General features: G+C 37.5%; 1 protein-coding gene across 3 annotated transcripts in view; it reads left to right on the forward strand.

The window, feature by feature from the left end:
- Nucleotides 1–516: 516 nt before the first annotated feature.
- The window catches only part of AGL (amylo-alpha-1, 6-glucosidase, 4-alpha-glucanotransferase), a 79,634-nt gene continuing 59,282 nt past the window's right edge, over nt 517–20,868 (forward strand). For 2 of the 3 annotated variants that reach the window (XM_027868260.1, XM_027868262.1), the window contains exons 1-5: nt 746–808; nt 1,323–1,457; nt 10,663–10,873; nt 11,801–11,967; nt 12,360–12,563. In XM_027868260.1, the coding sequence (XP_027724061.1) occupies nt 1,376–1,457; nt 10,663–10,873; nt 11,801–11,967; nt 12,360–12,563 (664 nt within the window). In that variant the 5' untranslated portion in view covers nt 746–808; nt 1,323–1,375. Of the gene's footprint in view, nt 541–745; nt 809–1,322; nt 1,458–10,662; nt 10,874–11,800; nt 11,968–12,359; nt 12,564–20,868 lie in introns of those variants that run through there. The other variant, XM_027868261.1, reaches the window with a different exon arrangement.

A 20,868-nucleotide genomic window follows, 5' to 3' on the forward strand; every position in this document is an offset into this window, starting at 1 on the left:
TGAGATTCAGTATCCGTAAGGTCTTTAAGCAGATGTTGGATGACCATTGCTGGAGATGTAAACACGAACGATCTTGTTCTGTGAGAGCAACAGCCCTCAAAGGGCAGGCCCAGCACCCCACGGGGTCCCCAAGATCCTCGACGGGGTACACCCACCACCTCAGGCCATTCATTTCCCAAACACAAGAGAGAGAAAACGCTCCCCTACCCCACGTGGTTTCTTGTTTTTTTTTTCTCGAGGGGAGGTGGCGGTAGGTTCTCCGTCCTCCCCACCTCCTCCCTGCCTAGTACGGTCCGGCCCGAGGTGGACGGGTCCAGTGCCTCAGTTACACGGAGACCAAGAAGACAGGGGGGAGGGGGAAGAGAGAGAGAGAAAAGTTCCCCACTCTCGCGAGACTCTGCAGCCCCGGCAAGTGGGTCCAGTCCCTCCCGGATATCACTGCTAAGACAAGCGGTCGTTGGGGAAGAAGAGAGTGGCGGCCGCAGCTCCCACCCCCCTTCCCCCTGCATCTCCCAGCGACGGCGGCCGCCCGTCCCGTTGGTGTGTGTGGGGGGTGTGTGGCTGTGTCCGCGCGCGGCCCGGGACCCTGGAGCTAGCGGGGTTGGGCTGGCGGGGCGGGGAGAGAGAGGAGCTGCCTCCCTCCTCAGCGCCGGCTCTTCCGGTGCCCTTCCCAGCCTCCCTCAGTGTCCTTTGCGCCCCTCCCCCCTCCCGTCCCTCGTATCCACCTCCCACCCCAGCCGCCGAAGCCCCGCCTACCCCTGCTGCCGGCCCGCGGTGTCCCGGCGGCTGCACGTACCTCTGGCTCCCCGTAAGTGCTGACCTCTCGGGGATATAATGCCTTTCTATCTATATCTCTCTTTCTCTGTACATTCTTTATCTATGGAAAACATTCCGAGGGCTGCAGCTGTTTCCCCTGTCCCCACGCCCCTCCCACCCCCTCGGCGACCTCCTGCCCGAATTTGGAGTCGGAGGGGCTATCTCCCACCTGGCATCTCTGGGCGGACTGATAGAGAGCCGCGGGCGCAGGTGTCACTCAGAGGCGACCAGATTATTTGTCTCCCCACACGGGTCTCCTCTGAAGCAGATTGCATTTCCATGCAGATTCTGAAGTCTGCATTAATAAAAATCCGTGGGCTTCTTTTTGCTTTGCCTCTTAGGCTATAATTTTTACCAGGATCTTCGAGTCCTGTTTGCAGGAATTGTTCTCTCTGTGTATCTGCTAGGGTGTTTGAGAACATGTAAGTGCAACCATCAACTGCAGAAATTAAGGTATGGAGGTATTTTCTTTTCTTCCCTGTTTTATATTTTTATTTGTTTTGTAGGGACAATTTATTCATTTTTGAAGTAATTCTCTTCGAATCATTTGGAAGCCAAAATGGATCACATTAAGCAAGTTCGAATTTTACTTTTAAACGACATGGAAAAACTAGAAAAGACTCTCTTCAGGCTTGAACAAGGTAGGTAGGAAGGTATTTCCTTAACTTTCTGTTATCTTAATTCTGTAGTTATGAATGAAAAAGAAAAGACTTCCAAAATATTTATCTTGAGATTATCAGAGACAGGAAAAACTACATTACTGCATGACTTTCTTTGTAATAAATGATTGCTGCTGAGTGTTCTAAAATTATTTTGCTTTTAAAAAAGATCTAGAAAGTAATTATAATAATCATGGAACCATTTCATTGGGCTCGGCATGCCCACTCCCGTTAATTCCTGTTAAGGATTACTTACATAGTGGTAAGAATTCTATTGCTGATCTTAAAAAAAAATGACACATGCAAATTAAATGATTCAACTCCTAGTTCACATTTGAGATTGTAAATGTTTATAGTTGGGGGATTTTTTAAATATTTTTCTTTCAGTTCCCCACATTTATCCCTAATATTGATAATAGTAAAAGAACAAATTAAACTCACAGGACCCTTGAAAGCCTCTAAAAGCTAGTTAAGGATAAAGTTAAATATTTTTGGTTAAATGAAATTCTTTCTCAAACAATATTGAAAGTAATGCTTGAATTATGATTTTTAAAAATCAAATTATATTTCTCTATGAATAACTATAGATTTACTCTTTTCTCATCTGGATGTAAGATCACTTAAAATATTTTCGAGATGATAGATTTTTCTAAAGTTTTACAATCCTTTAATACTCTTTGCCAGTTTAACTTCTAAAATTTAAATTTAGATTAAGCAAAAAATCCATTATCTCTTCATTATTGCGCACACTAGCTATCAGGGGGTGTATCTTGAAATTCTTTGAAAGTGTGCTGGAAGGATTTCAGCTGTTAAAGCAGTATTATTGAATATGTGAACATCCAATGGCCATTTTTAAGTTAACTTTTCTTCATTACTTTGCTTAAAAGCCCTTCAGTGGCTCATAATTGCCTAGTCCAAGTTCCATAGCCTGTCAGAGGAGTTTAAGAACTCCCTGCAGTTTGGCACTACCCTACTTCCCAGCCTTATCTTATAGCACTCCCTTCTGTAGACCTCATGCTATAGCCAAACTGGTGTATTCAGTGTTTCTGTGCTCTGGGCCCTTCTGGTAAACCCTTGTCTTCCCTTGCTCCTACCCATGCCCCTTGAAACCTTTCCTAGTCTCTAAGATCCAACTCAAATGCTGCCTCCTTTACAAAGTCTTCCCTTATTTCCTCTAATCATAAATGATATTTCCTTCCTCAGTCCACTCATTGCTTTGTACCTTTCATGCATTTATATATCAGTTTATATTTTAGTCATTTGTATGTGTTCTGTGTTGTATCCCTACCTTTACACTGTGAGATCCTTGAGGGCAAGGATTATGTCTTAATCTTTCTATCTCCCTCAGTACCTAGCTCAGTGCCCTGTATAGAAGGCTCTTATAAATTCAGTATATGGCACTCTTGAACACCTATCTGCTCCTGTAAACCCTTTTCCTTCAGCTTTCACAATGGCTGCATTTTTCTAGTTCTTGTCATTGTTGGACTTCTCTGCCTTTGTCTGTTCTGTATTTGTGTTCTAATCCTATATTGCCAGGAGTATTTCCCCACTTGGATTTTCTACTATTACCTTAAATTTAGCCTGTTCAAAGCCATGATGTTGCTCTTTTTTTCCAACTTCTCCTGGTATCCCTAATCTCAAACTTGATATGCTTTCTAGCTGCTGCCTTCAGTACTCATTTTTCAGTTTCCTGGATTAGAAGCCTTGGAGTTTTCTTTTACTTATCACCTTCATGTCACTAAGTCCTGCTAACAGTTCCTTCAAAATGTCTATTCTCACTCATCACATCCTTGTGTATTACTACAGAAACCTTCTTGGTAGTCTTTCTCCCTCTTATCTCTCTCAGTCTGTCTAGAATTACATTTCTAAAATATAGCTTTTAGTTTTTTACTTGCATGAGAAACTACAATGGTTCCTTATGCTTACCATGGAAAGTCTAATCTCCTCTTCCTGTATCTTAAGGCTCTCAGTAATTTGGTGTAGCTATCCAACATAATAATCCATTGCTTTTGAACACATGTCCTCCACACCACTCATATTTGTCTGCTACTGTCCCCTATATAGTCTATATTAATCGTCATTTTGCTCATACTGTATTTTCCCATGTTTCTATCTTCTCTTTATTTCTCCATCTATCCAAATCCTATCTGTTCTTAAGACCTCAAATTCTATTTCTGGTAAACTTTTCTTTAATACTGTAATTTCACAGGTCTTACCTTTCTCTGAATATATATTGCAATTATAATTACTACAGTTTGGCATTTTAATTGTTTTAAATGTTTAATTTGGCATTTAAAATTGTTTAATTTTCTTGTGTGTTAACTCTTCCCTCCTGAATTTTAACCTCTTTATATCCCCGAAGTAACAGTGCTTGTCACAGTAATAGGCATTTAAAAACTTGCTCATTGACACCAGATATAAAGTTAAAATAGTTTTGATGTATTAGTGACTGCAGAAATACAGCCCTGGTTACAATAGTAGATATTTAGTAAATACTTGCTTTTAACTTGGTCTCTGTTTGAAGAATGGATTTTCAAGGAGAGGGAGCTATGTAGCCACAGACCCATTTGGGGATTTCAGGCACACGGTAAAACTGAAATAACTGTGGGGCACTACTATAAAGCAAGTTATACCATACGTCCTGGAAACCACCCCAGACTGGATCTGACTTCTGTTCCATCCCTTTGCCTAATCTACTCCATACCTCTTACTTTAGGGTTTACCTCTGGTATTCAGCTCGATTTCAATAAATTCGATTATAGAATTTCAGAGTTCAAAGGGAGGCCATTTAAATCCAACCTATACCCAAAGAATGACAGAATCAAAGAATTTGAGAATGCCTGATAAGGGGCTGTCCAGCCTGTTTGAAGATCTCTAAAGAGAGAGAGCCTACCATTTCTCAAGTTAGCCCATTCCACCTTTAGACAGCTTGAATTATTGGGAAGATTTTTCTGATCACTACTAAATTGTAACTTCCATCTGTTGCTTCTGATTCTGCTTGTTGGGGACAAACAGTCATGTCTTATCTCTCCTTTACATTACAGCTCTTCAGATCTTAAAGATAGATAGCTATCATGCCCCACACATCTCCTCCCTTCCTGTCTCTTTGTCTTCTCCACACTAAACATACATAATATCTTCAGATCTTCACATGATTTGGACTCAAGCCCCTTCAACATCCTGGTTACCTTCCTCTGGAGAGTCTAGATTATCTCTGTCCTTCTTAAATTATAGTGCCCACAAATGAACAAACACAGTATTACAGATGACTTCTGACAAGAGCAGAGCATAGTGGAACTATTCTCCCCCCTCCACCTCCCATTCTTGGAAGTAAACCCCTAATAATTTAGCCAAAGATTAAGCTTTTTTTGACTGCCACATCACACAGCTAATTCCTGATGAGTTTGCAATCCACTAAAACCAAAAAATCATCTTCAGCTGCTATCTAACCATCCTAGACCTCTTCCATCTCATGCTATTTTTTTTACTCGTGTAAGACTTTAGAAGAAAAATCTCTCTTGAAGCATAACCAATGAGTTATTATTTAGACTTTTCTTGAAAACTTCCAAGGTTGGAGACCCTCCCAAAGAAACCCGTTCTATTTTTGGATGATTGTGATTGTGAGGAACTTCATCCTTACATCACCCCTACATTTGTTTCTTTTCACCTTAAAACTGTGGCTTCCAATTTGCATCTTAGGACAGACCAAGCAGACTAAGTCTTTATTTTTCTTCTGTTGTCTTTTGGACCTTTAATATTTGATTACAACTGTCATGCCCCAGCTAAGCATTATCTTAGCCAAATAATCCCCCACCTCTTTCAACTAATCCTTACATGGTGTGTTAGCAGGGTTCTTTATGATCCTTTTGCTCCTCTTTTGGTTTCCTGCCAGCTTATCAATATTATTCTGTAGTCCTGGAAGGTATACTTTTCTTAGTACAGACTAGGCTTATATTAATTTTTTAGCTGCCCTTTTTCTCTAGCTTTGCTGTAAAATATATAAAAGATGTTTTCCTCAACCTCCTTAAAAGATTATCTTAAAATGCCAATCCTTCTATAGAAACTCCCTTGATTTAATTGATTGATGGTAGTGATTTTCCTCCCCCATCAAATGTCTCTTCAAAAAAAAACTGCACAAAAATGTACATTTTTATAAAATAGAAATGTCTATTTCTGTTACTGAATGTGGTTGTTCCTGATGAGTTATTTCCTGATTGCTGTTATGTATTTTCTTAATCCCCTTTTGAAATGTTGATACTGTCTGTTACATGGATCAAATGAGAATATACACAAAGCTCCTTGCTAACCTTAAGGCACTTTATATATATAATTATTAACTCCTATCAGGCCTGGCAGTATAATTCATTAGAAAAGGCACTTGCCTTGATGTTACAAGGGCCTGGGTTCAAGTAATGCCTACCTCTGCCCCTTATTAGCTGTGTGACTTCCAACATTCCTTTGAGACTATTTTACTTTGTGGTAGAGTACTTCATGTAGTGTCACATGAATAGTAGTGTTTAATATGTTTAATGGTGTAGTGCCGGACTTGGAGTCAGGAAAAACCTGGATTCAAATTCCTCTTACAACAGTTCTTAGCTGTGTGACCATGGACAGCTCACTTGGCTCTTTGTGTTTCTGTTTCCTTAGTTACTAAATGAAGATGACTGTCCACCTCACAGTTTTTGTGAGGATCAAGCTAGAGAATGTCTATGAAGTGCTTTGTAAACCTCAAAGCATAAAATGAATGCAAGCTCTTGTTATAATATGGAGTGTTATGCCTGAAAAAGATCCTACAGGTCACCATTCCGTTATCTGTGAGAAAGTTAACACCTAGAGAGATTATACTCCAAGTCACACAGCTATTTAGTGATAAAGTTGAGAATAGAACCTAAGTTTCCTGAATCACAGTTCAGTACTTTCATCAAGAGTAGCTCTGGGGGCAGCTAGGTGCCACAGTGGATAGAGCACTGGCCCTGAAGTCAGGAGGACCTGAGTTCAAATACGGTCTCAGACACAAAACACTTACTAGCTGTGTGACCCTGGGCAAATCATTTAACCCCGTTGCCTAGCCAAAAAAAAAAAAAAAGAGTAGCTCTGCATCTCACTTAATAAATATCAATAGTTAGGAAAACTTTAATGAAATAATATAATCAGCAGTTGGGCAGGTAGGTGGCACAGTGAATACAGTGCTGGGTCTAGAGTCAGGAAATTCACATCTGGCCTCAGATACTTACTAGTTGTGTGACCCTGGGCAAATCACCTAACCCCGTTTGCCTCAATTTCCTCATCTGTAAAATGAACTGGAGAAGGAAGTGGCAAACCACTCCAATATCTTTGCCAAAAAAACCCGAAAAAAACAAACAAAAAAAAAAACACCCAAATGGGGTCAGACACAACTGAAACAACTGAACAACAACATAATCAGCAGTTCCATTAATTTACCATGACTTTCTCCACTGAATTCCCTTTACCAATCAGTGTTTGTTAAGCACTATGTGCCAGGCACCATGCTGACTGCTGAGAGACAAAAATGAAACTGGCCTTGCCCTCAAGAAGCTTATATTCTAATGGTATAAACAATATATTCATAGTTTCTCATAGACTGTGCCAGCAAAGCATGTAGTCTCTGGCAGGTTCTACCAAATTGTAGAGGCCTCAACTATATACAAGACTTGCTGAATATAGTGAAGCCAAAGTGTGGCTGCCAGATGATTAAATTTTTTGGCCACAACTCATGAAAATGTTAAAGTATAAAGAATTTTGAATCTGCTTTACTGGAAAGTATAGCCACATTGATGAAGCAGTGAAAATGATTACAAAGAGTCAGCATGATTTCATCAACAAGAAGATAGACCTCATTTACTTTTTTTAAAGGATTACTAAAGTAATGGATAAAGGAAATGCATGCAACAAATATGATTTACCTAAATTTTAGCTAAACTTTTGATAAAGAATCTCTTAAAATAACTGTGGCAGAGATGGAGAGATGTGGACTAGATAATGCAATTACATAGATAACTCAAAACTGGTTGAATGGCCAGACTCAGAGTACTTAGTTGTTAATGGTTCTAGCTTCAGTCTTAAGCTCTAGTCCTATATCATTAACTGCCTATGGGACATTTTGAACTATATATCTCATTGGTATTTCAAAGTCAACATGTCTAAACAGAGCTAATTATCTTTTCCCTCAAATCTCCCTTCTTTCAAGCTTCCACATTACTCTTAAGGGTATTACTCCCAAGTCACATAGGTTCTTAACTTTGGTGTCTTTCTGGATTCTTCTCTCACTTAACATCTCCAATCAGTTGTCAAGTTTTTGTGATTTCTCTCTGTAAAATGTCTTTCATATACTTCTCTTCATTTACAGTCCTAGTTCAGGTTTTCATCATCTCTCACCTTGATCACCTAATTGGTCTCCCTGTCTCAAATTTCCCCCTATTCCAGTTCATTCTCCAGCTGTGAAAGGAATTTTCCTAAAACATAAGATCTGCACCACTCCCCTCTTTAAATTCTAGTGGCTCATACTTTTAGAATCAAATGTAAATTCACCTGTTATTTAAAGTTGCTTATAGTGTGATTCATCTCTACCTTTCTAGTACTCTTACATATTAGTACTCTCTATGAACAGTCTAGCCAGCTGAAGTCTATAAGCATTTATTAAGCACCTATTCTGTGCCAAGGATTTTGTATGTAATCATACAGAGGAAAGAAGAAACAGTCCCTACCCTTAAGGAGCTTGAAATATAATAAGGGAGACAGTATGCAAACAAAATATATACAAGATAAATTGGAGATAATCTTAGAGGGAATGCATTAAAATTGAGGAGCAATGGTAAATGGTTTTTGCAGAAGTGGGAGTTTGGCTGATATTGGATTTCTAAGGAAGCCAGAGAAACCAGAAAGTAAAGGTGTGAAGGGGGAGAACATTTCAGGCATGGGGGACAGCCAGTGAAAATGTTCAGTCAGGAGATGGAGTGTTTTGTTTAAGAAATAGCAAGGAGGCCAGTGTCACTGAATCAAAGAGTATATTGAGGGAGACTAAGGTATAAGAAGACTGGAAAGGTAGGAAAGGGCCAGGTTATGAAAGGCTTTGAAAGTCAAACAGAATTTTATATTTAATCTTGGAGGCAATAGGGAACCACTGGGGTTGATTGGAAGTGGGAGGGAGGTGGGTAGGAATGGAGAGCTTTGTACTTTAGGAAGATCATTTTGATAGCTGAATGGAAGACCAATCAGCAGATTTTTGCAGTAGTCCAGGCATGCGGTGATAAAGAACTGCTGGTAGCAGTGTCTGAGGAAGGAAGGGGGCATATTTGAGAGATGTTACAAAGGTCAAAACAAGTGGACAACTGATTGGATAAAGGAGAAGAAGAGTGAGGAGTCAAGGATGTGACATCAAGGTTACCAGCCTATGTGACTGGGAGAATGCTGGTATCCTTGACAGAACTTTGAAATCTGGAAATTTGTTTTCAGTTCCAAGCTTCACAGTTTAAAGGAGGACATTGGTAAGCTGGAAAGGGCAGAGGAGGGCAACCATAATAAAGGACCTTGAGTCCATGCTGTATGATGAAGAGTTGAATGAATTGGGTGTGTTCAATGTGAAGCAGAGAAGATTCAGGAAGTATGTGATGGCTGTCTTCAAGTATTTGAAGAGTTGTCATGTAAAGGAGAGATCAGACTTAACTGTCCCCAAAAGGTAGAATCAAGAGCAATGGACAGAAGTAACAAAGAGGTCAGTTTAGGACTGTTGTAAGGAAACATTCCTAAAGTGTTGAGTTGTCCAAAAATGGATAGGCTGCCTTGATTTTTCATTTTTGAAACTTTTCAGATAGAGGTCAAACAACCACTTATAGGATATGTTAGAGTAGAAATTCCTTTTGTGTGTGGGTTGGGCTAAATTGCTAATTAGATCTCTTCCAACTCTCAGATTCTGTGATTTTATGAAATACTATTTAGTAGTAGTGAATGGAGAAGAAAATTATCACATATTGAACATGGTTAAAAATCAGATTTCATGATCCTTTGATATGGAAAATTCTAGTTGATAGAAAATAGAATATTAAATCTTTGTGATTACTAACACTTGAAGTCTTTTCACCTTTCTTATACATCTGTCTAGAATTATGTTTACTATTGCTCTTATAAAACATTAAGTAAAGATTTCCTTTCCAGAGCTTGAACCCACATAGTTTTAGGAAAAGAACATTTGAATAAATTTGGAAGATGACAGCTTTGAAATATCTTATTTGTTGTTGCCTGAGAGAAAGCATAGTTAATTTGAGAAAAATATTCCTAGTATAACTATGAGGAATAAGATAATAACATCATGTACTACTGTGACCTCAGCTATTTTTAGCAAAATGACTTGTTAAGTGTGGAGGTTGATGCAGGTAAGCTTATTTACTGTATAATAGTTTCATTTACTCTATATAAAGCATATGCAACTAGATGTAGTGGTTCTCAGTGATAAACTTTAACTATTTGGGTGGCTGTTAACCTTTGTACTATAACTTCTTTGAATTCATGGATGATCCAGGAAGCATTATTTGTATAAACTGAACAGGAGACAGGTTATTTAAATATGCTCAGGCAGCTGAACTCTGATACTTGTATTTGTTCAAAATGGCACCATTTTCTCCAGTGAGAAAATAATCCTTGTATTGATATGAAGGAAGTTTTATAATTTTTGTGGTTACTCAAATATTTTACATAAGTTTGTAAAAAAAATTTATTTTTAATTTTTTCAATTTTTAAAAATTATTCCAGTAAATTACATCACCTTTTGCCCCTTATCATCTTTCATGAATTTAATTCCTTTGGAAGACAATAGATCATAGATTTAGAGCTGTGAAAGGACCATAGAGATCATTTTATCTTACCTCTTTATTTTATATATGAGAACATAGGCCTAGAGAGGATCTGTTTCATTGGACAAATCCAGAAATGTCTAAATACCTTTGGATAATCCATAGTAAATTCTGAGGTTTTCTATGTGTTTGAATTTAGGGTAGGCATTTCCCTACCCTAATCCTCATCCAAAAAAAAAAACCCAAAAATATGCATTTTGGATGCAAGCTTGCCAAAAATAATTGTATTAATTAAAATTATTTGTGTACTTATTTAAATATGTAAATTTTATATGATTGCTAAAAATTACAGTAACTTTATTAACAACTGGCTTTTCCAGGTTTTGAACTACAATTCCGATTAGGCCCAACTTTACAAGGGAAGACAGTAACTGTCTACACAAATTATCCACATCCTGGAGAAGAATTTAGTCGACAAAAGTTCCGGCCCCTTGCTTGGGAAAATCCAACAGAAAGGGAAGATGATTCAGACAAATACTGTAAACTTAATCTTCAAAAAGCTGGATCATTTCAATATTATTTCAATCAGGAGTAAGTAAAGCCTTGTATATGTGAAAAATGTGGATTTAAAATTTTGTACCCTTAAGTTAGCAAAAAATAAAGTATGGGTAATGGCAAAGAGATTTTTTCTTATGCTTTTTTGCCACCTGATAAAGGGTCATATCAACTAATTTCTAATAATCAGTAGAGTACTTTCTGCATAGCATGAAGTGTTACATAGCCACTTGTGCAACAGATGTTTATTGAATGTTATACAAGATAGTTAAAATAAAACTCTGTGATATCTTACACTATCATTTGTAATGTAAATTGAACAAGAATTTTTTTGTGGAAATTGATGTTTGGGGGTTCTAGTAGCATCTTTTTAGCAAACCTCCAATATAATTTTAATTTTTTTTTATTCAGCTATAAATTCTGGTTCATGAAACTTTGCAAACTTTTAATAGAACTTCTGAACCTCACTTAACGAAAAGAACATACATATACACACACATATACACATACATGCATATATGTATATATATATGATCAAATTTATATTTGTACCTTTAATTGTATTATGTAGCTTTTTTTTAAACCATGTATTTTTTAAAAGAAATCTTACTCATCACTATTAAGCCAATCATACTACAAAATTGTTATTCAATATAGTTTTTTAATTAAGTGCTTCTAAAATTGTAAGGTGTGACCCAGTGAAAAGAGAGAATAACAACTTTTCCTGTTACTAAAACTTGAATTTTGATGGCAGTAAATTTAAAAAAAAAAATAACAGTTAAATAACATAACTATAAAAACTGCAGAGATTAAGAAATGTTCTTTTATAAAAGCCTGTACTTATGGTCTATAATTGTAAGCATATCAGTGTAGGCTTTTATAAATGAACATTTAAATCTTTTAACTATAAAAAGAATAATATCAATTATATTCTTATTGTCTTCCTTTTTCTTTTTTTTTAAGAAATGAGAAGAGTGGTGGAGGTTATATAGTCGTGGACCCTATTTTACACATTGGAACTGATAATCAAGTATTACATTTGGACTGTGTTACTCTCCAGACATTTCTAGCCAAATGTTTAGGACCTTTTGATGAATGGGAAAGCAGACTCAGAGTTGCAAAAGAATCGGGTAATAGTAAAAAAAATTTTAAATGTCATTAGAACCACACGTTATTGTTATCTCTTATAAAAATTAATTTCAAAGTTTTAGATACTCACTTTCAGTGTAGGTCTCAGTGCATTTATTTACATGTCATAAATTTCATATAGTGACAAGTAATAAAAGTATGTCATTGTCATTTCCTAAGAATTTACTTTAAAACATAAAAAATTAGCAGCAAGCTGATAAATGAGATCTTATTAAATAAATATTTTTAGTTCTCATTTGAAAAAAAATTTATACAAAGAATGTATTCTTATATGTGCTTTGTAGTTTCTTTAGTATACATTTTATATGTTTTTATTTTTTTATCAACTTCTTAGATTTTTTTCTTAATGTTAATAAAATGAAATATTTTGCAGGTTACAACATGATTCATTTTACCCCACTTCAGACTTTGGGGCTGTCTAGGTCATGTTATTCATTGTCTAATCAGTTGGAACTGAGTCCTGACTTTTCTACACCTAATAAACAGTATACTTGGAGTGATGTCGGACAACTGGTTGAAAAAATGAAAAGGGAATGGAACATTCTTTGTATTACTGATGTTGTCTACAACCATACTGGTATGAACTTCATTAAATTGACTTTATTTACTTTTACAAATACTTTAAACATTAATTTTATTATTGTGAGAGAACATAGCCCTTGAGAGTATGCTTTTTTCAGAATAGTTATCAGTTATCCAATATATTGTCTTTCATTTTCAAAAATGATGCTACTGGTGGTGATTGCAATTTGCACAGAGTATGATAAAATGATGAGACTAATTATTTGAAAAAGTTTGTTGAAGCAGGGAGAAGTAATCATACTAAGGACCTATTGCTACATTGTTTCAGTATGAAGCATGGTACTTTTCAGCGTGATCAATTGTCATTTGATGTAAAAAAAAAATATTATTTTGATCTGTATATAAATGAATGAGCATTACTTAAAGCAAAGAATATCAAGGCAATCAGAATTTGCCCTGAAGATGTCAAATGTTGACCTAGAATCTGTTTGCTCATCTGTAAACTGAGGTGATTTTTGCTATGTGATTTCATTATCTTTAAGCATAATATAATTTCCTTGTTTGTCTCTTTTAGTCAGGCCAATTTTTGCTGACACCTTGCCTGAGGTCATGATTGCTACTCCTGTTTTTTTTGTTCGCTCAAAGTATAGTAGATTTTACCCTTGCCCCTTATTTTAACTATATAAATATTTGTTTCAAATGTATTTTATTTAAACAACATATTGGATTTTGCCTTTAATTCATTCTGCCATCTTTTTTCATTTTATGAATGAGTTCATCTCATTCTTATTCATGGTTATGACTAATTGTGTATTTTCTTCTATCCTGTTCTCTTATTTTTTCCACTCATTGCCCCATACTCCTTTCTTTACAAAAAAGATGGCGAAAAAGGAGTGTACATAATACTAGTGATCTGTTAATGAAGCAGTCTATTTCTGTTCCACTGCCCTTCATCTATTCCCTTTGCCATGCCCCTTTCATAGATGTTTACTCTTTCTTTCCTTAAATCTCATGCTTCATTTCTTCCAAGGCAGTCTTATAGACTTTGTTGCTAGGTCATTTTTTCCTTTTGAAGCTGTACTTGGACTTGTGGTGTCACTCTTTTCTTCATCTGGCTTTATCTCTTGGGCTACACTCAGTCCTTAATATTTTTTTAAATTTTGTTTAATATATTTTATTTAATATATTTGTTTGATATATTAGCCTCAGTTCTGGAATTGGGTTTTTGTGTTTGGGATATATTCTGCTTCTTCTTAGAATCTGAGTTGATATAAGCAGGCCCTACTTGGTTCAGGATACAGTGGTTAAGATTAGGCCCCTCATCCTGCAGGAATTCCTGGGTTTTCATTTAGTTTCCCAGTGGCTTGACTTGGGTTTTGGCTTCTTCTATCTCTTTTCCCCTTCACAGTCACAAACCTGGAGTTGACTCTGCCTTGACCAATGCCCCATCCAAGTGTTGTCATTTGTGTTAGTAATAGGCTTCCTACGAGACCCAAAGTGCTCTTGCAGTGGCTTGGGTGTGGACTTGCCTGGGCCATGGTCTGGCTTTGTCTCCTGCTTTGAGTCTGGGCCTCTTGCATGCAATGCCTTCTGCCTACCTTGTCTTGTCTTCACTCAGAATCTCCATAGGTTTCTGGCAGTCTTTTTATATAGCCCTGGACTAGGTGGAGGAGTTGATAGACATTTCTCCTTGGTTTTCTTTCTCATTATGCCTTCTCATGTATGTTTAGAACTTATTGGGAGTGTTTATATGATAGTCCTGGACTCCTCTAGGTCCTAACATGCTGCTGTCTTAATTGAAAGTCCCTAAGCTATATGATCTCAGGGTCCTTTCAGCTCTAAATTTCTATTAATCTATGGATGTCATGAACAAAAATATTGCTCTTGGGTAAGACTTAAAGAACATAGAGAATTTCCATGCTGGTACAAAATAGCTACCTAGGGATCATAGATTAAAATCTGGAAAGGATCTCAGAAGCCATGTAGTCCAACACACTCATTTTACAGATGAGGAAACTGACACCGAGGAATGTTAACTGACTTACCCTAAGTCACACGAAAAGGTCAAAAATTGGGTTCATTCATATAAACAATTAATTTGGAGAATGGTGGGTGAAGCCCTATTACTGGATTTTTCCCCAAAACAGCAAAAAGTAATTAGAATAGGATCTGATTGAAAGTAAATAACAATTCAAAATTAAGTAGTAGAATCGCTGTTTTTCTCCTCCTGCTCAGTGCTATCACCCTTCCGACCCCCAATTTATGAAGAAGTACAGTCTGTCTGGAAAAAAATCAATACTTCTAGGTAAAGAGAATTGGTTTCATTACAATAAGTTCACTCTTTGTGACTCTATTCCTTGGCAACTGGTTTCAGCTTTCACAGCTTCTTTGGCATGGTTCAAAGTTGCTCCTTTGATTCTACCATTCTACCCCATTGAGTATGAAGACAGCTTCACAGTAAAAAGTTTCAAAAAACGTTTTTTAGCAATGGCAACACTGCTGAAATAATTATAGCATTCACAGATGCCATTTAATAGGGAAAGTATTCATTTGGATTGCAAGTTCTGGAATATTCCTTTGAAGGACATGTAACTTTAAGGTCTTGAAAGTTTAATCAAAAAGACCAATGAGCAATAGTGTATTGTAAGGATTATTCTTTGATTTATACTGATACAGCTATTTGGAAAGTTTGTCATTATTTGAATCTTTGCCTCTTTGACTTGATAAACTGGACTTCTTTTCTCGATAGCAAAGGAGGAATTGGGGAAATTAATCACAGTAGCATGGAGTCATGTTAAAGAATGAAGGACTTTACTTGTTTGGACATCAATGGAAGTATTCCCTCCTCCAAAACTAGAGTAGCAAATAATTTCTTGACTTGCTTTAATGGCAGTGTCACACTTTAGAAAGTTAAAAAAAACAACAACAGCAAAGGGAAATTCTGTTCTAGATCTGTTCAATACAAAAACAAAACTAGTTGCTGAGTTGGAAATGTTGGGAATTCTGAAGGCAAGGTGTTCACTCCAATTTAGAATTTTGATAGATGAGAGGAAGACTGGCCTAATCTAACCGAGTAAGAGTGGGATGATTTCGTGAATGAAATTCTGAAGGCACAAAAAGAAATTCTGATGAGGAAAAGGGGAACTATCTAACGAGGCTGATGGTGGATCCACAGAGAACTCATTAACCAACTTTGATCTATAAAAGACAGGTACAGAAGGTGGACACACAAGGGTGAGTAATAGAAGATGAATATTAAAATGAGGCATAGTCCTTTAAAAATAGTTTTAAAAACAACAGAGTTCAGAATGAGGTTGGTCTGGCCCCTGCAAAATTAGTTTTAAGAACAACAAAGGATTTTTTTAGTGCTTAGTTGGGTAAAGGAGAATCAAAGAGGGAATCAGCATTCAGTAAGCACATGCCAGGCACTGTGTTGGGCTTGAGGGTATCACTACAAGCAAAAACAGAGTCCCATCCTTGAGGAGATTACATTCTAATGGGGGAAGACAGCACAAAATGGAGATGAAAAGTGTGAAGTGAGGGATCTTGGGATGGCATGGTGGTGAAATCTGAAAATTCAGAAACAGAGCCAGAAGGGGAATGAAAGTTTGTCAGCCTGGACCCCTCCCAAAAATGGAGGATCAGGATGGAATTTACTAATGGGAGAAGAGTTCCAATATGACAGATTGACATTTGAGGGTGAGGAAGCATCAAGCACTTAAGGACATTCCAGGATGAGACAGCAGCTAAGACATGGGGGGCAAGGTCTAGGAAGTCAGAAGCACAGCAAGGAGCAGAAAAAAGGTTGGCCAACATGGATCTCTCCAAAATGAATGTCCCTGGACTGGGTAGAATGATGATAGAGATAAAGCAGAGCTATAAAACTCTTAATTTACTTCTGTATTCTTTGCGAGGGAGAATAATCTTTGGAACAGAAGGGCCTATGTTACTAACGGGGAGCTAGTTGAAACCCCAGATAAGTAAGGAGATGGTAACAGAGCTCCCGATGCCCTTGATGAGTTCAGTTCACACAGCCCAGACAAACTATATCCAAGCTACTGAAAGAATTTGCAGAGGGCTGAGCCAAGATGGTGGAGTAGCAAGAAGTTAAGCAAACTCTCCTCCCCCAACTCCAAAGAGATATAAAAAATGCACCAGACCAAATCCTGAGGAAGAAAGGGGGGGGGGGGTGTCACAGTGAGTCATTTTTCCAGCCCAGGTTGGCACAGAGAGATCTGTGGTCACTAAGGATTGGATCTGGCCAGGACTGTGGCTGTGCAGGGTACTCTAGTGCAAGGAGAAGCTATGCATCAAGGCAGGAGGAGGTCCTGATCACTGTGGGGCACCACCTGCAGGGTGTGGGAATAGGTGCCTAGCAATTTTGTCACTCTTGACCCAGTTCCAGGTCACAGGTCTAGGTTGGTTTGAGGTGACATGCTCCCAGGTTGGTGTTCCAGGATAAAGAGACAGAGATTGTAGACCCTAAGCAGTGTACTGAGAAGAGGAGTTTAAAAGCAAGCAGCAGTGGTGTTCCTGGACCACAAAAGCAGAGCAGGGTCTCAGTTCCAGTTTCTAGCCCAGTCTAAAGCCTACAGAAGAATAATGAAAGGGACGTTTGCTATCATTGAACAAGTAGAGCTTCCCAGCTCACTGATAATGGCAGAGTTCAGTAGCAATCTACTATTTCTCAGAACTAAATCCAGGTCAGGAGCTTACAGAGCTCATACCAAAGTGGGATCCATCAGATTTTGCCTTGGATCAGAATGCTTTGTGAGCAATAAAAGTTTGCAAGTCCTCAACCTGAGCTGTTCCTTAGATCCTAAAATAACTCATTACTCAGTACCACCAAGAAAGCAGTAAGAGGACAGCCTCAGATGTCCCCCTCCAGAAAGTGCATAGAACTTGCTCATAACATCAAGTCTGAAGTCAGAGAGTAAGTTGGAAGAATGAGCAAGTGAAAAAAGAATACCACCAAAAGATAATATGGTGACAGGGGTGCTCAAGACACAAACCCAGAAGAAAAGATTGACTCCAAAACTTCCACAACAAAACCTCAAAGAAAACACAGCTTAAGCACAAGTACAACTAAAACTCTCGTAAGATATGAAGCAAGAGTTTTTTTTTTGTTTTGTTTTTTAAGTTTAAAATGTTTTTACAAGTGAAATGAAAGCTATAAAGAAAAACTTGGGAAGGAAATGAGGGGGCAACTAGGTGGCACAGTGGATATAACAAGGACCCTGGATTCAGGAGGATCTGAGTTCAAATCCAGCTTCGGACACTTGACACTTACTAGCAGTGTGACCGTGGGGCACTGACCCAAGCTTCTTGTGTTGGGAGCCTAGGTCTTGGTTACTGGCTTTGTGTGCTGGGGCCTCTTATGTTGGCAATTGGCAGGCTTGCAAATATCAAGGAGCCACAGTCAGTATTACATAGGACTTAGTAGCTTCTACATTAAAGGATCAAAGGTCTTGGAATATGATATTCCAGAAGGCAAAGGAGCTTGAACTGCAACCAAGAATCAACTACCTAGCAAAATTGAGCATAATCTTTCAGGGGAAAAAAATGGATATTCAATGAAATAGGGGACTTTCAAACTTTCCTGATGAAAAAGACCAGAGCTGAACAGAAAATTTAATCTTCAAATACAAGATTCAAGAGAAGCATAAAAAGGTAAACAGGAAAAGGGGGGAAAAAAAACATGTTATTCAATAAGGTTTACATTCCTACACAGGAAGATGATACTTGTAACTCTTGAGGACTGTATCTCTATTAGGCCAGTTAGAAGGAGTATATATAGAGGGTATAGGTATAAGGTGACTTTGATGTAGTGATATAAAAAAAATTAAGGGGTAAAAAAAGAATTATACTGGGAGAAGATGGAGAGGGAGGCAGAATAGGGTAAAAGACATCACATGAAGAGGTCAGAAGACTATAGGGAAAGAAGTGATGGGGTGAGCATTATTTGAACCTTACTCTCATTTCATTTGACTCAAAGAGGGAATAATATACACAGTCAGTAGGGTATAGAAATTTGTCTTACCCTGTAGGGAAGTAGGAAGAGAAAGGGGAAAGAAAAAGGAGAGGGGGGCTGATAGAAGGGAGGGCAGATTGAGGTAGGCAGTGGTCAGAAGCAAAACACTGGTGAGAAGGGACAGGGTGAAAGGAGAGAGAAACGTATAAATAAGGAAAAATAGAATGGAGGGAAATAGTAATCATAACTATTAATGTGAATGGGATGAACTCTCATAAAATGGAAGTAGATAGCAGAGTGGACTAAAAACCAGAGTCCTAGAGTCTGTTATTTACAAGAATTACATTTGGAGCAGAGAGATACACATAGAGTAAAAGTAAAACACTGGAACAGAATATATTATGCTTCAGCTGAAGTGAAAAAAGCCAAAGTAGCAATCCTGATTTCAGACAAAGCAAAATCAAAAATAGATCTAATTAAAAGAAATAAGGAAGGAAACTATCTTGCTGAAAGGTACCATAGACAATAAACTAATATCAATACTAAACATGTACCAAGTGCATCCACATTCTTAGATGAGAAGTTAAATGAGTTACAGGAAGAAACAGACAGCAAAACTGTACTGATGGGGGACCTCAACCTCCCCCTTCAGAACTAAATAAAAGTGTAAGGAGGAGAAAAAGTGGGTTTTTTATTGGAAAAAAAAATAATTTAAAAGTCTTTTTTTAATAAAAGAATTGGCAGATGTGATTAAGTCATTGCCAGTGATGTGGGAAAGATCATAGAGAAGGGAATAGGCACCACAGAACTGGAGAAGGGTAAATTTTCTGATTTTCCAAAGACAAAGAGAAAATGTAGTCTGCAAACTATCAGCCAGTGAACTTGACTTCAATTTGGTAGCAGAATTCTAGAGCATATCAAAAGGGTGATTAATGAATGGAGGCAGTAGGAGAGAAGGACATCACAGAGCATTGATTTCATTGAGATCAAGTTATGTTAGACCAACTTCATTTTTCTTCTTTGACAATGTAAACTAAAAGAAAGGAATTATTTTTGTCTCTGTATCCCCAGTACTTAACACAGTTCCTTGCCCATGCTAGGTGCTTAATACTGATTGAATGAAATGGAATTAAATTAGTAGACTGCTAGACTGAGAATGATGAATATGTAGTTTACCTAGGTTTTATTAAAGCATTTGACAGCATCTCTAATGATATTCTTGTCGAAAGAATAAAGAGATATAGGCTAAATGATAATATAGTTTAAGTGGATTTAGAATTGTAGTTTGCTATTTACTGGAAAGGACATCCCCATTGTAGTGCCTTGGGGATTTTTGCTTGGCATTGTGTTGATTAATAGTTTTGTTAATAACTTGAATAAAGATATAATTGGCAGCTTTATTGTAAAACTGGAAGGGGTAGCTAACACATTTGATAACATAGTAAGGATCCAAAAAAATTTTTTGCCAAAACTATTAGGTTTAATATTAAAAGTTGAATCTTAATGAGGAAAATGTGAAATTTTATATTTGAGGGAAAAAATCAACTCATTATTGGAGACACTTGACTTGGTCACAGTTTATCTGAAAAAGATCTGGGGGCTTTAGTGGACTCCAAGCTCAGTATGAGACAGTAGTGTAATGTGGTAGCCAAAAAAAGCTAATATGATCTTAGGCTGCACTGAAGAGGGCATAGTGTCCCTGGCTAAAGAAGTGATAGTCCCAATGTACTCTCATCATATCTGGGATATCTCATTCATTTATGAGTGCCATGTTTTAGAAAGGACATTTATAAAGTAGAGAGCATCCAGTGTTTGACAAGGGTAAAAGATCTTCAAGGATTATGTCATAGGAGGTTGAGGATAGGAACTAACCCAGAGAAAGTTCTGACCACTGTTTTCTAGAGTTTGAAGATTTTTATCTTCTTTAATCACTGAGTGATTAAGCTTGTTTTGGTTGGCCCCATTGATCCTACCTAGGAACAATAGATTCAGATTGCCAAAAGGAAGATTAAGACTTGATAAAAAGAAAGTCTTCATAACAATTAGAGCTATTCCTAAATGGAATGGACTGCCTTAGGAGTTAGTGGATTCCCTTTCACTTAGTACCTTCACACAAAGGCTGCTGAAAAACACTTTTTGGGTATGTTGCTGAAGGGATTCTTTCCCTCATACAGGTTTGACTTGTTGACATTTGAGGTGCCTTACAACAATGAAGGTTTTATTTTGTTAGGAGACAGGCTTGGGAGTTGGCTTCAGTGAATTCGTGGACAAGAGAGATAGAATATAGATTTGAAGAAACCATATTCCAGGTTAGCTGGAAAATGGCTATGGGCCATGAAGGGAAGTAATGTAAGACTGGAAAGTTAAATTAAGAGGTATTGCCTCATAT

This window comes from Vombatus ursinus, unplaced genomic scaffold (assembly GCF_900497805.2).
Source record: "Vombatus ursinus unplaced genomic scaffold, bare-nosed wombat genome assembly UNPS02014787.1, whole genome shotgun sequence".
NCBI classification, from domain to species: Eukaryota; Metazoa; Chordata; class Mammalia; order Diprotodontia; family Vombatidae; genus Vombatus; species Vombatus ursinus.